The sequence below is a fragment of the Delphinus delphis genome, chromosome 19, assembly GCF_949987515.2.
Source record: "Delphinus delphis chromosome 19, mDelDel1.2, whole genome shotgun sequence".
NCBI lineage: Eukaryota > Metazoa > Chordata > Mammalia > Artiodactyla > Delphinidae > Delphinus > Delphinus delphis.
This window is the reverse complement of record NC_082701.1, coordinates 11,170,103-11,185,929: the sequence shown is the minus strand read 5'-3', so window position 1 is coordinate 11,185,929 and position 15,827 is coordinate 11,170,103. Positions and strand designations below refer to the sequence as shown.

Here is a 15,827-nt window from a genome sequence, read left to right as displayed (position 1 = left end):
CTAGTCCCAGCTCCCACGGAAAACCCAGGCCCCCGCTGCTCTTTTCCATGCAGAGAATCTGTATGGCCTGTGGGGCTTTCAGGGTAAGTTTTCCCATGAACCAAAGAAGATAGCTGCACAAGAAATTAAAAGATGGATGGAAAAGTGGGGTAGGGCGCCACATACAATAAAGCTGAAATTCAATGTTAGCAGAACATCCTCAGAGTCACAAGAGCTGACACCTAAAGGCATGGCTCCTTCCTAGACCAGTCCAGGTAGGAGTGAAAAGCACCTCCCCACCAGCCATCCTCAGCATCAGAGAAGGTGTGGGGCTCAGTTTCATGCAAGCCTCGGCGGGAGGCATCGTGTGCCACTATTTATGCAAACTACCTGCTCAGAGTCTGAAGAGCACGCGTCAGGGACCTCAAACGGGGTTGCATCCTCTTTTCTTCTTTTGCAGGCAGAGTAACTAGCAGCCTCCAGCTCATCGGATGTGGATGTGCCGCCTGCCGCATCTACAAAACCCTCTGACGCAACTTCCTGTTGAAACATGACCCCCTTCAGACAGGACAGGGTGACCACAGGCCCCGCTCCATCAGGACCTAAGGGACCCCTAACTCAGCCCCAGGCAGAGAGATGCTCTCGAGTGAGGACTAAACCAGCCCCCCAGCCTCCGGGGCGTCCAGGCTCAGCAGGCACAGGGTCCCGGGTGTAGGGAACCCAAGAAAGGGTCCTGCAGGTGGCAGGCAGAGCAAATCCATGCAGGCAAGCTGCCCCATGCTAGAGCTGGTGCCTGTAAGCCTTGGCACACCAGACCTCCCATGCAAGCAGGCCCAGGCCCTGGTTCCCTAAGCTCCATCACAACGTCTAGGCCGGTGCTTCCACACAGATGCAGCTGCGGGGACACTCCTGGAGGAGCAGGCAGCCCAGCACCTGAGGCCAGGCCTCGAGGGGGCTCTCGGGGACGAGGGGCACGCAGGGCAGTGCCCAACCCCTCTGGATGGCACACCCCAGGCAGCACAGAGCCAGTCCTGTGCCATTCCCCTTGGGTGCAGGTCAGGGGAGGGTACCTGGGCCTCCCACATGGGGGCCTCATGGCTGGCACTGCCCTCAGGGACAGACAAGGGGAAAGACCACGAGCCTCTGACCGAGTGTTGGGGAGGGCAGGCAGTCAGCGTGGAAAGGGAAGGGGAGTTCTCCGAGGGGTACTTGCAAAGGCCCAGTGGGTGAGACAGGTCAGACCACATGGGTGGCCCAGGCGCAAAGCCCACCCCAGTCAGCGCCAGGTACCCAGGCTGGCTCCATCCCCTCCCAGAAGGAAGCTGACGATGGGGACCGAGGCGACACTGGAAGGAACCACAGGGTCAGTAGGCGCCTTCAACCCAACTCTCTGGGCTCCATCCTGTGCTCCTCTTCCTCACAGGGCGGGGGAAGCTGTCCCAGAGGAAGAATGAATCCATTTGGAAGCAAGAACCACCAAAGCCGCCCTGTCAGTCAGCACCAAAGGGCCACCACAGGAAGGGCAGGTAGGGACAGGTGCTCCCCACGGCCCGTAACCCCAACACCCCTGCACCCACTGCACGACAGCCGGGTGAAGGGCCCACTCACTCAGCGGCTGGGGATGAGGCCAAGTGGTCCGGGTCCTGGTTCTGGCCTTTTCCCTTGGTCCCCCGCATGTCATCCCACCACTGTTAGAACATCACGGCCTCGCCCGCAGGCCCTTCCGACCACGCACACGCCACTGTCTACTAGGATTATATAAGGTCACTGCAGGGACTGGCAACAGTCACAGAAGCCCTCAGGAGCTAATCACCAGACAACCCCCCAGCGTTCCTGTGTTCACTGCATCTGGCTTCTCCTGTGTGGGTAAGTGTGCATTCAGGCTTTTGTTTTTAAATCCCCTTCTATGACAATATTACACAGTTTTCTTATATCGAGGTGAAGATCATAACATAACCTAAAGTTAACCACTTTAAAGTGCACAACTCAGTGGCATTTAGTACTGTATGGCCATCGCTTCCATGTAACTCCATCATTCTCGTCCCACCAGGAGGAACCCCGTACCCAGCCCCTGGGTGAGCTCCGGGCACCTGCGTGGCTTTCTCCAGATTCCTCACCAATCCTGGTAGCTGTTTCAAAATCTTATTCCCCAGAGGAACCTTCTTCTCAGGCTTTTTACCCCAGGCTTCCAGCACATCTGCTGGTGACCCCAGCTGGAACCTTCCACCCGGGGTGGGGGGAGCGCAGGTAGCACCTTTCCATCTGCCTTCTGAGGAACACCCTCTGCACAGCTGCTTTTCCACCCTTAGAGAGTTAGTTCCAAGTCAGGTGTAAAAAAGGCAAGTGCCCTGTGTTATTCCTTCTGGGAACTCCCAGACAGGCCACAACATACTTCCTTGGGGACAGGTCTGCTCGGCCCCCTCCGGAACAGGGAGCCCACAGCAGAACATCAGAACGAGGCTGTCATCCTCAGACCACCAGCACGCAGGAGAGGAGGGCACGGCTGAGTTAAGGTTGAGCTACGGCACCACAAAGCTCTGCTACCAGGTTAAGCCCCTTTTTCTTGATTCTACGCTCACTTGGTTACTGCAAACCTCAGACTACTTTCCAGAGTTCCAGTAAAGTTTATTCTTACAGTTCTCACTTACTGGGGTGTTTCTCTGAGGGGACAGGCCCTCGGAGTTCCCTTCTCTGCCATTTTTGCTGATATCACTCTACTATACGTTGTCCTTTATCTTTTTATTTATCTATCCGATTTGATTACAAGAATTCCTTCATATCTTTAATCTTTGACAGTAATAACAGTTGGAAGCCACAGTACTTTCTGCCATAAGGATGATACAAATGACACTCCCCAGGGTGGAATATTCAGGTGGACTCCAACATTTGGCCATAAGACACTAAGGCTGTGATAAAATCTTCAAATGAAATCTCACATGCCTGAGGTTATTTTCTGACAATGACAGTAGAGAAGCAGAAGAGCAGGGGGCACCTGCCTCACAGGGGGTCCCACCACATTACTCTCACCTGCAGGGAGAAAACTGCCCCATCGCTGCAAATGCTGACTTTTAGTCAATTTGTTCGTTTGATAGGTTTAATACAAAACCTTGCAACTCTTTTGAGTGTTTGATTCAGAGGTGGGACAGTTATACGTTTAATGGCCATTTCTATCTTCTCTATTGTGGACTATATCTATTGTTGGCCCATCTTTCTATTGGGTTGGTTACTGTTTTCTACTTGATTTCGAAGAGCTTTTGACATATTGAGGCAACTCACTCTTTGCTAAAAAAAAAATGTTATGTAAATATAAATCTTTTTATGTATATACAAGTACGTAAATACGTATTTTTCCTAAACTGTTTGCCCTTCATTTGTACTCATGATATGAGGTTTTTAATTCTTTTAAGACTTTTTCTGGAGTCACATATACCAATCTTTTATTTGTATTTTTCACCTTTGCTTTAATTACTAGAAAATCTTTCCCCATCCATGGGTCAGATAAATATTTATGTATATTTTCTCCAACTGTTTTTATACACATTAGGGTTTGTTTCTGGATTAGCTATTCAGGTACATTGACTCCTCCCAAGATTCACTGTTTTGTTTTTGTGTGTGTGTGTGTGGTACGCGGGCCTCTCACTGTTGGGGTCTCTCCCATTGCGGAGCACAGGCTCCGGACACCATGGCTCATGGGCGCAGCTGCTCCAGGGCATGTGGGATCTTCCCGGACTGGGGCACGAACCCGTGTCCCCTGCATCGGCAGGCGGACTCTCAACCACTGCGCCACCAGAGAAGCACCAAGATTCGCTGTTTTAATGACTGGCTTTGAAACATGTTTTTGTTCATCTAATACATCAAGTCCCACTCAAGGCTTTTCTTTTTAAAAATTTTCTTGGTTATTCCTGTTCATTTTTTCTTCCAAGAGAAGCTTAAACTTACTCAGTCAAGGTTAAAAAAAAAAGCCCTAATCCTGCTGGGCTCAATACCATTTTCAATCACAGTGTCATACACTTACTTCCTAATGGTGTGTGTTTCTTGATACTCACTTTAAGAGTGTACCCAAGGGGGGGCTCCCCTGGTGGCGCAGTGGTTGGGGGTCTGCCTGCCGATGCAGGGGACGCGGGCTCGTGCTCCAGTCCGGGGGGATCCCACATGCCGCGGAGCGGCTGGGCCCGTGAGCCATGGCCGCTGAGCCTGCGCGTCTGGAGCCTGTTGCTCCGCGATGGGAGAGGCCGCAGCAGTGGAAGGCCCCGCGTACCGCAAAAAAAAAAAAAAAAAAAAAAGAGTGTACCCAAGGGACTTCCCTGGTGGCACAGTGGTTAAGAATACACCTGCCAATGCAGGGGACACAGGTTCAAACCCTGATCTGGGAAGATCCCACATGCCATGGAGGAACTAAGTCCGTGCGCCACAACTGCTGAGCCTGCACTCTAGAGCCCACATGCCACAACAGTGAGCCTGTGTGCCACAACTACTGAGCCCACACACCACAACTACTGAAGCCCCATGCCTAGAGCCCGTGCTCCACAAGAGAAACCACTGCAATGAGAAGCCCGCGCACCGCAATAAAGAGTAGCCCCCGCTCACTCCAACTAGAGAACGTCTGCACACAGCAACAAAGACCCAACGCAGCCAAAAATAAATAAATAAATTTATTTAAAAAAAAAAAAAACCGTTTACCCCAAATTTCAGTGTCCGACGTGGCCCAGGATGGGAGCTGGCCATCCTGCTTTGGACAGGATTATTGTCCAAGGGGAAGGATACACTCACATATACACATCACAACTACCCCACACACTCACACACACGCATATACCACACACGCATTCTCATACGAGTGCATACACATATACTATGTACACACATTTGCTCACACATGCATGCACACACACACTCACAAAGGGCTGCAACACTGCCAGCTGCAGTACCTCCCACACTGTCTGACCACAAAGAACAACTGAGGACCAGACAAGAAACCAGCCCCCACCAGGCAGAGAGACAATGTCCCTCCCAGTCCTGTAAGAAACCTGGGAACAGACCCGGCTGTCTACATCTGGACAGGCTAGACTTCAGCGTGGGGAGCTCTCCCCCATCATTCTCCCTGAATCTGCCCAGGTAACTCTCTGCAAGTCTCGCCTGGACTCCAGCCTGGTCACTTACTCAGGAGACGCTCTCTCGGGGTCTGACACTTACAAGGAGAGCAGACAGCTTGGCTTCCCCTTCAAGGAAGAACGTCTGGGTAACTGGTGGCATTTCCCGAGCACCCCCCTTTCCTCAGAGCCTGGAGGCACCTTATGGACTGCACGGTCCATGCAAAACGCCCAGAGAAGAGCCAGATACCCACGTGGCAGAAGCTCAGGCACCCAGCCCCAGCCCAAGCACAGCATCTGGGAGACACGATGTGCTGGGTATATGGTGGGAGGAAAAGGAAGGGGGATGGGAAACCAGAGACCCTGCAATGAATCAGGCACAGAAGGGGCGGCTCTGGCACAGTCCAGCATGCAGGGGCCAATGGGCTGCACATCAGAGTAATAACGTTTTCCCAGAGAGGATGCTGTGGGGACATGCGGGACCTTGTTCAGCCACTGATGAAACCACAGCAAGAAACAGCATCCTTGCAGAGCAGGTGGATGGGCAGAACCATTCCTCCCAGACCCACTTCCCCAGGGGCCAGGCACTCACTCTCTGCATTTGCCAGGAGATGTCCGAACAGGGCTCATCTGGGTTTTCTTGCAAATCACCTGAGCCCAGCGACAAGAAAAGGCTGCTGTCCTCCCTCAGCTCTTGTCCACACTCCATTTCTCCCTCCAGGGCTGATGTCGCCTCGAGGCTGTTCTCAGAATCTACAAAGGCAGACGCACATGGGTCACATCTCGGAAAAACAAGTGAACGTCACGAAGGAAAACTTGGATTCCTCCCACGAGCGTTGTCTAAGATTAGCCCTCTCCCCACTCGAGATCCTGCCCTGCGTGTGGTGAGGCAAGCCTGGTACAATTTCTGCTGTCTGGTGGGCAAGAGGGACCCAGGACCCTGGCCCCAGCCCAGCAAGAGAGCACAGTCCAGTGCCTCCTTGTGTCTGCATCAGCACAGCCCCAGACCCTGATGTCTCAGCGACACCTCAAACTCTACAGAGCTCCAAACCGGGACTGCCGCCCAGCCCTCCCTCCCAAAAGCAGCCCCCCTCTCTCCCCAGGGGCGGGCTCCCCCTTCCCAGCCCGTCTCCCAGCAGGGCCCAGGGGTCTCCCAACACCTCCCTGTACTCATCCATCCGTGTGTCCTGGGGGTTGGTCTGTCTCCAAATTCACACCCATTTAGAGCTGACACCCACAGCACCAAGAGCCTGATACAGTGACCCCACACACACACTGAATCCTTCAGGGGACCTATTTTCAAATCTGGGTCTCGACGCCCCCCCCAGAGACACACACACTCCAGATGGTTTTCTGCCAGGAAGCCTCCCTTAGACTGATCCCCAAGGCCCCAGGCCCACGCGGGGAGGAGGGTGAACTTCCAAAAGCGCCTTCCACTCCCCTCTCCCGGTGCCCAGTCGTATCACCGCCCTCCTCTGTAAGTTCTGGAAGGCAGGGACCAGTGGCCTTGTTCTTGGAGTCCCCAGCGCCTGGAACATAAAGCCCCTCAGGAGCCTTCGCTGCATGATTTCAATTAACAGGAATCAGAATTTCTAACAAATACATTAAACAACTACAAACACACTCTGAACCTTAAGGCCAAAGAACTAAATAAAGCTGGGAGAGTATTTGTAACACACGAGAGCCCGGGGCCACTGTCCTTTGATGATAAACTGTGGGCATCCTGACCTCCTCTCTCTTCCCCCAGCCTCCACTGCGGGGGGTGGCCCCCCATTAGCCTGATCCAATCAGAACCTGGCATTTCCGTGGCCCCAGTGATTGGCAGAAGTATAGCAGGGGTCCAGGGCTGGTTACTGGGGTTTCGAACTCATCAACTCCTTCTTCCCAGTCAGACAAACAGACCCTATGCTTGAAAACGACCAGTCTGCCTCCATGAGGGCAGCAGCATAAGGACAAAGCAGGGCTGTCAGGACCTGAGAAAGATGCAGAGCTGTGCGTAGACCTGACCCTCTCGGTCTGGACACAGAGCGTGTGCGGCCCAGTGTACTCCTCCTGCCGAGGAAGCAGGGGGCTGGGTTTCCAGTTGCCTCCAATATAAACAGCCCCAGTGACTGTGAAAATCAGTAAGAATAACCTAGAAAAGGAAGAAAGGGATCTTCCCAAAAGAAAAGAGGCAGTTCAAAGAAAAAGAATTATAAGTGAGCTCTTAACCCTTAGTTTCCCTACCAATGAAGGAAGTGACAGTGGAACCCAAGAGGTACCCGTTTCTACCCATCTGACTGGCCCAAACCTAGACAGGGTATGGCTGGAAATGAAACCTTGAAGACCCTGCAGACAAGAGGAGCCGGAAGAAGCCTTGTGTGGGGGAGATTTTGAAGGTTTCCATTGTAAATGCACCGGCCCTTGGGGGCCAGCAGGCCGCTCCTTGGAGCTTGTCCTCCAGACAGACTGGCCTCAGGGCAGATCCCGTGCAAGGATCCAGCCCAGCCCTGTGCATCTGTGGCAAAAGAACAGGAGTCCAGGACGGGGCTGGCTGCCGTGTGGCAGAGCTGAGACCGGTCTCAACTAGAGGCCACGGAGCGGTGCCACATGGGGGAAGCAGAGTGCACCAGCTTATAGAAACGCATGTGCGTGTGTGCAAGTTTCCACGCGGAGGAAACATCTGGAAGGCGACACACCAAACAGTTAATGGTGTTGTGTTAATGAGGGATGTGAAGGGCCTGGGCTGGGGGTAAGCTGAGGGGGCTTTACCATTTTTTATATCCTCCTGTAACATGCTGGTCATTTGCACCAGCAGGTACTTCGTCTACAATCATCAAAATAAAAAAGAAACTAGCTGGACTCAGTAGGAGCAAAACTTAACTAGCAGCTACTCGATACTCTGCGTGCTAACCTGTCAAGTACTCACAGCCACACTGTGACGTGCTCAGGCCCCCAGCTGGCAAGGGGGCGGGCAGGGCTTGAAGCCAGGCTCAGAGGCGAGGATAGGCCCCAGGGACAGCGCTAGGGCCACGGTCCTTCCCCCAGGACTGTGGCTGAATCAGAGCAAATTCCTGTCCCTGCCCCATGAAGCATGGGCTCACCAGGTACATGCACGCTGGGCAGCATGACCTCCTATTGCAGCGCCCCTGCAGACAGGTGTGCCTGCAGGTAACAGACACACAGGTATCCAGAGAGGGCTAAGAGGGTCTGAGTTCCCCTTCAGACAGATCCCCAAATCAAGTCAATGGCTGATTACCACATGAATAGGGGAGAAGGGCAGGGACCTCACAGGCAACCCCAAATCACTGCTACAAAATTAGTTCAACCTAAATCAGTCAGCTGCACAGACTCCATGCCTAGGCTCCCAAATGAGCCCCGACAGCAGCTCTGGGTCTGCCACCCTCAGCAAACCCCACCCCTCCCTCAGCTGGAAAACAGGGGCTGCAGCTGCCTTGTCCTGAAGGCTAAAGAAAGTACTGCATGCCTCAAGCTTTTATATGAGGTCCGTAGAGCCCCAGAAGTCATAGAGACAGAAAGTAGGATGCCAGATGCCAAGGGCTGGGGGAGGGGGAGGGGCAGTTAGTGTCTAATAGGGACAGAGTTTCAGTTTGAAAAGAGGAAGAAGTTCTGGAGATGGATGGTGGTGATGGTTGTGCAACATCGTGAATGTGCCTAATGCCACTGAACTGTCCACGTAAACGTGGTTAAAATGGTAAATTTTGTGTGTCAATGCAAATAATCAATCTATAATAAGAAACAGAAGAGAGTTTTATTTGACCCAAACTGAGGACTATAGCCCAGGACAGCCTCTCAGTAGTTCTGAGGAACTGCTCCATCGAAGCACGGTTTTCAGCAGTTTTATATCTTGTCAGAACAAAGAACACACACCAAACATGACAGGGATACATCCCTTCAAAGTTTCAGATGAAGTAGGTTAGCACGTACACTGCAAGGAAGTATGACCCCAGTGTCTAGGAAGTGAATCTTAAATATGGGGGTGGGGGTGCTGATGTGGACGCCACAGCAAGGGAGGCATTTATCCTTATCTTCAAAGTGGAGTCGCTAATGGTTAAAGCACATGTGTGAGGTATGTTTGACAGGCCATGAGTCAGGCTGTTCCAGTTCACACAAAGTTCAGGCTGAATCATGTATAAGCCCAAACGACTTCCCCATACTTCAGTTTGTGAAAATCCCTTCCATCATCGTTTTAAATATTTTATCACAATTTAAAAAAATTAAAACCACCACATAGAAAAACACAACTCTCTCAGCCCATGCACTCCTCTCACCACCAGGCAGCCCCTGGGTCAGGTGTGGTGGGCATTGAAGGGGAGCAGAATTTCCCACCCCAAATATGTCACTTTGGCACGAGGATTATTTTGTGCTAAAGACAATTAAAACTAAGCAGATTCAAGAAAAACTCTTGGCCTCCCCCTCAACGGCCTAAATTTACAAAAAAATTTAGGTCTATACCTAAATTAGGTCTATACCCTTGTCTATACCAGGAAGAGAGCCATTACTATAGTTACCATTTACCAAAAAACTTATCTGCATAATAGAGCAACCTCTATTTTCCAAACTTCTCCTCTGCCTTGCTGTGAAAAGCCCTCCTCTTTGCAGCCCCAGATCCTACCCCTCTCCTTAAGTAAGGGTGTTACAGAAGCTTCAATTACCTGGCTGCCTTTTGGGTCTCCTATTTTTATGGGCTCCCGTACACATGAAATATTAATCTGTCTCTTATGAATTTAAGTGTTAGACCAGCCAAAGAATTTAGGAGGGAAGAGGGAAATGTTATCCTTCCCTGCAGCACAAACTCAAAGGCCAGTGCAGGCAGCCTCAGAAATCAAGTGGCCGCATCAGTGGACCCACAAGTGCTGGCAGGCGAGCAGCTCTTTCCCTGACCAGTGAGGCCTTCACAGCTACATCCAAACCCTGGGGCCACCCCTCGCCCACCGCAGCTGCCTCCAGAGCTCCCCCAGCAGCCCCCAGTCCCTCCTGGACTCCTAAGGGGTCTCAGCCTGCTTATCTTACTTTTTTCCATTATAAAAACAGCGACGGGGCTTCCCTGGTGGCGCAGTGGTTAAGAATCCACCTGCCAATGCAGGGGACACGCGTTCAAGCCCTGGTCCGGGAAGATGCCACGGAGCAACTAAGCCCGTGCGCCACAGCTACTGAGCCCGTGCGCCTACAGCCCGTGCTCTGCAACAAGAGCAGTCACTGCAATGAGAAGCCCGCGCACCGTAACAAAGAGTAGCCCCCACTGGCTGCAACTAGAGAAAGCCAGCGCGTAGCAATGAAGACCCAACACAGCCAAAAATAAATAAATAAAAATTAAAAAAAAAAACCATCGACAGGAAAAACTTGGAAATGCAGAAAATAAAAGAAAAAATGCATTTCCCAGAACTTCCCCTGCCCCTGCAAAAATAACCTTCTAGCACTCAAGGAGGAAGTCCCACTTGGATTCCCTGGGGCACCTACCAGAACAGGGGTGACTTGGGGTGGGGGAGGCGCTCCTGACCACCCCCTACCCCCTGCCCCGCTGAACCTACTGGCACTGGAAGCCCTCCACCATCGGACCAGATGAACATCACCCCTGCTCTACCATCAGACTGCACCATCACCCCTGGCAAAGCCAGCCGCCCTCCACCTACGCCCAGGGTGGCCTGGAACTCTCCAAACACTCCCCTTCCACGCCTTTATCTGCGTGGCCTCCCACTCCCCCCACCGCCCAGACCCAGGTGTCCTGGCAACTCTGGCGCCTGCACTGCAGCCTCTCCTGGCTCCATGGATCCCAACCTTGCTCAAGTTCCAGAGGAACGGGCCCCACCTGCAGCACCAGGGGGAGCCCAGCGTCCAGGATGCCCAGGGCTCACAGGCTGGGTGGCCTGGCAGACCTACAAGTGGCTGAAAGGTGGAAATAACTCCTGCAGCTCACCCAAGTCTCCCAACATTTTGGTTTCAGTTTCCATTCCTGTAAGTAGTAAGCAGAGAAGTCCGTAGGCAGGAAGTGGGTGTGGGTTGGAGGCAGGACTCACCATTCAACACCTGGGTCCTCAGCCCTATTGTGTGACCCACACTGAGTGACCAGGGCCTGGTCCCTAACCCCCACCCCCAGTGACAGGTAAGGGACCGCCCCCAGCAAGCCAGCCCTAAGGACAATGGCCCTGTCCAGCACTCATTGTGCTCACAGAGGATAAGCAGGCAGCCCAGAAGCCAGCAAACCCCCAACAGCTCTCAAAGCCTTTGCCCCCGGAGCTGGCAGAGACGCCAAGCATCGAGGTGTGGGCTGTCCATCTTGGTAGTGACCATGCCCTGCTAATGGTTGGGGGCCCTGGAGTGACCTCTGACTGGGCCGAGGTGGACAGCTGCCTTGCCTGCTCTCCCTACCTGCCTGGACAGGCAGGACACTAGAAGGTGACCAGGGTTCTCTGACAAGGCTTTTTTCCCTGTTCTGTTGGAAAACACATCAGTTGCTCTCAGCAGCCCTGGGAAAGCCCCTCACACAAAATTAAAGGGTGGTGGGGGGACAGCAAGCTTTCCTGGAGGGCTTCCCAAAGGGATCAGTCTCAGGAGGTGCCAGGCACAGGACATGAGACTCAAATGAAGTTCTGATTTTCTCCCATTAATCTGTCTCATGTCAATTTAATTCTTAGACAAACCAGAAGGACCTAGAAGGGTAGAGGAAAACTTCCTCCCCGACCATGCTAGGCCAGTAAGACCTCAACCACAGCTTCCTTCCAGGGTACTGGTTCTGGCTCCTCAGTTCAAAAATCCCTTCTCTGCCAGTTGCTAGCTGTGTAACTCTGGGCAAGTTACTTAGCCTCTCTGTGCTTCAGTCTTGACATCTCTAAAATGGGGATTGATGATAGCTCCTCCCTCAATATTTAGCACAGGATCGGGCAAATCATAAGTTAGCTGATTGGTTTTATTTGTGTTTTTAGTCTCTGAGGTCCCAAAGACCCCTCCTCCCAAGGCCCCCTAGTCAGGCAGATGTTCTAGTGACCAGGGTGGGGAGCCCTGGCAGGTGGGAAATTCTGCCTGGACACCAAGAGTTCAGCCATGCTATGATTCACTATCTGGACCAGGAATCAATGATAAGAGTGGACACTCAGCTGCCCACCAAGCTCCTCCCAAAGGGTTAGAAGCAAAAGAAAATCAATAAAAAACTGACAACAAAAAGCGGCCACCTCTCCATACCTCTTACAGTCCAAAGAAAGCATCTGTAACATGAGCACTTTGTACAAATACAGCAGAAACAGGATCAACCAAAGAACTGGGGGTGTCCATCTCATCCCTGCCTCAAAGTGCACCTTCTTTGGTTCATTCAGCAATTATTTATTGAGCACCTATTGTGTTCCAGGGAGCATACAAGAGACTTGGGATAAAGCAGTGAACAAGAGAGCAAATGTCTCTGAAGCCCCACCCTGGTATGGTCCAAGTGCTACCAGGACAAAGAGCCTGGGGAAGTGCAATTCAGAGCGAAGGGGAGGGGTGAGCACAGTTTTCAACTGGGTGGTCAGAATGGGCCTCCAGAAGAAAGGAGACAGTTGAGCAAAGACTGGAAGGAGGGTATGGGGGAGATGTGCTGCCCTCTGAGGAAAGGTGTTTTCCAGGCAGAGCGAAAAGGCAGTGCAAAAGTCCTGCGCTCAGAGCATGCCTAGTATGTACTAGGCGGGGCAGGGAGACAGTCCAAGGCCCAGGACACCGAGAGAATCCAGGACCGACCAGAGTCCACAGGTGAGGCCCACCTGACACGGTTCTACCTTCATGCACCTACCGGCCGCCCCTCACCAGGAAGGGGCCTATGCAAGCTGTGGGGACCCTTCCCCCACCAAGTGGGCCTAGGATACCGCTACTATGCAGCATCCTCTGAAATCCTCTAAGACTCCTCAGCTCAGCCCAACACTTCCCACTCCCAAGGGAGAAGGAAAACCCCAAGTTCTCTCCAAGAAATGAAACTAAGATTCTTTAAAAAGTGACAGATGCCTCCAGCAAAGGGCCAGATAAAACTGTATTTCTAAGAATAGTGCTTCTTCTAGAAAGAGCTCTTTAGCCATAGAAGACGTCACTGCTGGCCTGGGTTGTCTGCTGGCCAAGGTCTCCATTTCTAGGGAGGGAGGTGGGACTTAGCTGACTGCCCCACTACCACCAGCTCCACTGGGCTCCCAGCCGCATCAGGGCCTTACCTGGTACAGGGGCTGCAGGAAGCAGCTTCTGTCCACACTGGCTGCAGAACTTCGGGGCTTCCTCTTTGGAGATATGCCGGCAGGAAGGACACTCCATACCTCCAGGGAGGGGAATTCCTGAGGCTGGCATGCCTCTGCAGATCTGGAAGCAAGAGTCCCGAGGCAGCCAGTTTTATACCCCACCACCTGTCATATGACCACAGCCTTGCTTCAGTTTCATTTTCTGGGAAAGTGAAATTGGCAGCGGCCTGGAAGTTCTCCTTGCTCAACTGAAAACCAGCCTGATCACTGCCCCTGAGGCGCTCCAGCCTGCCTCATCCCAACCTCCCCCTCTAACTCCCTCCTTGTCTGAGCCCTGAGTGGCGCCAGCCCCCACTTCCTTTTCTGCTGCCCCCACCAGGCTTGCTCCTCCCAGCTTCCTGAACTCTCCATCACTCAGTGAGTCTAAAAATTTCCCCGCCCAGCTGAGACTGGGAGCCAGGTCAGCTGAGCCAAGTGAGTGGAGACTGGGGGTAGTGGCGGAGCAAGCAGAGACACAGCTTGTGCAAAACCCAGAGATAAGACATGGGGTGGGGATACCTGCTGCGTGCCCCAGGCAAGGGACTCAGACTCTCTGTGCCTCACTGCAGAAATGCTGGCAGCAAATGGCTGAGTCAGAGCCTGCCAAAGGAACCAGCCTGCACAGGGCAGCCCAGGGCTATAGGGCTGGCAGTCAGGATTCCTAATAACGGGGCCAGTGGTCAAGATTTCTAATAACGGGGAGTGCCATCTGCTAAGCCTGCACTCTTCTCATTGACCATTTGGCCCTCAGAACACCTTCTGTGGGAGTGGCAGCAAACCAAGGTCAGGGTCATGCCAAGGCCAGGACTCAGGCCGAGAACATCCAGCCTCCAGGGACAACTTAGCGCATCCATGGTGAGAGTGGAGACAGGCGTCTTGGCTCTTGGGGAACAAAGATTCACCGGCCACCCATTTCTGCTGGCTTCAGATCCAAGAACTCTGCTGGAGCAGTGGTCAAGTCAGCTCCTTCCCCAGCTGGGAGGGCACCCAAAGGGCCCTCATCAAGCAGCGACTCTCTGCCTCAGCCCTTCTACCTGCCCCTGCATCCCATTCTCATTTTCACTTCATCTGCGGCATGGGTGCCCCTCTGCCACCACCAGCTGGGTCTCCCTGATGGTGGGCTCTTGGTGGTGGGGGTGGGGGCGAGGGCTGGGCAGGGCCTGACCAAAAGCACTCAGTGTGCACAGTTATCCTCGGGGCCTTGGTTTCCACCTCCCCTCTCCCCTCTCCCCTCCATACGCCCCCCCCCCCAAATCAACCACCCTAAATCAACCACCACTGTCGTCTGGGTACTCTCTCACTAAAATACTCTCAATGACTCCCCTGGGCCCAGGCCTCTGTCTGAAGGTGTATTCCCTCTCCCCAAAGCTCTGCTTCCCCACAGACCAGAAAACTCACAGCAAGGATCAGAATTCCTCACTCAAGTGTCCTATTGTTTCTCGCCAGCACCAGGGGCCTAAGGGCAAACGCGAGGGCCGGCACCAACACATCTCTATTCAGTCAGTTTCCTGACTTTTCCCTTCCCCTTTTTTCCAGCCACATTCCGCCAACCATCACCAAAGAAAACCAGGTGGTGGCCCCCACCATCCTCACACTCCCCCATTCTCAGCCCTCCCCGGCTTCCCCCAGGGCCGCGACCCAGTCGCGGCTCTCAAGGCCAAAACCGGCGAGGTGGCAACCTGGCCTTTAGCCCCTGACCACAGGCAGCCCCTGCTAAGTCGGGAGAACCCTGCGCTCTGGGCGGCTCGGTGATGTGGGCAGTGATTCCGTTCTCCTAAAAGTTACCATGAAATAAAGATATGGGCATTTTTCGCAACATCACTTTTCCGTTATTGCAATTAATGAAAGCGAAGGATTCCGTTCCCGGGTAGAGGTCCCCAGATCTGCCCGTCCCGGTCCGCTATTATGCGCCGCCGCGCCCCCTCCCCGGGCAGCGCTCTCGGGTTCAAAGCCCGACCGGCGCTTCCTCGCACGGGGTCCTTCGCACTCGAGGCTGGGCCCCCGGGAATGTAGCTGGGGCCCGGGGAAAGCGCGCTGCCTCCGCCAGGCCCACCTGCTGCGCGCGGCCGGAGAACAGGGTACGCACGGTGCCGCGCGGCGGGGCTGGACAGGGAACCTGCGGCGAAACCGAAACTCAGCGCCGCAGGAAGGGGCGGCCCGGCGCGGACGGCGGCCGGACGCGGCGCATCAGGACGCAAGCGGCGCTCCCCGGCAACGCCTCGGGCCGGGCCTCCGCGACCGTGGCCCAGACCGGCGGGGACCCTGATCCGTGGGACCCTCTCGCACCCAGGGTACCCGCACTCCGACCCGTGAGACAGCCCGTACCCACGGGAACTTGCGCCCCGCACTCACGGGACCCGGCATCCCTCCCTGTAAATCCGCCCTCCGCCCGCCAAGACCCGCGTCCGGTGTCCCTGCGCCCGGGCCTCGCAACTGCGAATCCCCGCCCCGCCCGCCACCTCGCACCTGCGCCGCTCCCGCGCCCACGCCGCCGCCAGTCCGCGCGGTTTCGTTTCTCGCGTCCTGGGTC

At 54.0% G+C, this 15,827-nt stretch overlaps 1 protein-coding gene across 3 annotated transcripts in view; it reads right to left on the bottom strand.

Annotated features, from left to right (window-relative positions):
• Nucleotides 1-15,827, bottom strand: part of RNF213 (ring finger protein 213) — a 112,301-nt gene extending 96,474 nt beyond the window's left edge. For 2 of the 3 annotated variants that reach the window (XM_059996286.1, XM_069540049.1), the window contains exons 1-4: nt 15,764-15,827; nt 13,238-13,379; nt 5,662-5,822; nt 370-519 (exon numbers count right to left, since the gene is read on the bottom strand). In XM_059996286.1, the coding sequence (XP_059852269.1) occupies nt 370-519; nt 5,662-5,822; nt 13,238-13,367 (441 nt within the window). In that variant the 5' untranslated portion in view covers nt 13,368-13,379; nt 15,764-15,827. The remainder of the gene's footprint in view (nt 1-369; nt 520-5,661; nt 5,823-13,237; nt 13,380-15,763) is intronic. The other variant, XM_069540050.1, reaches the window with a different exon arrangement.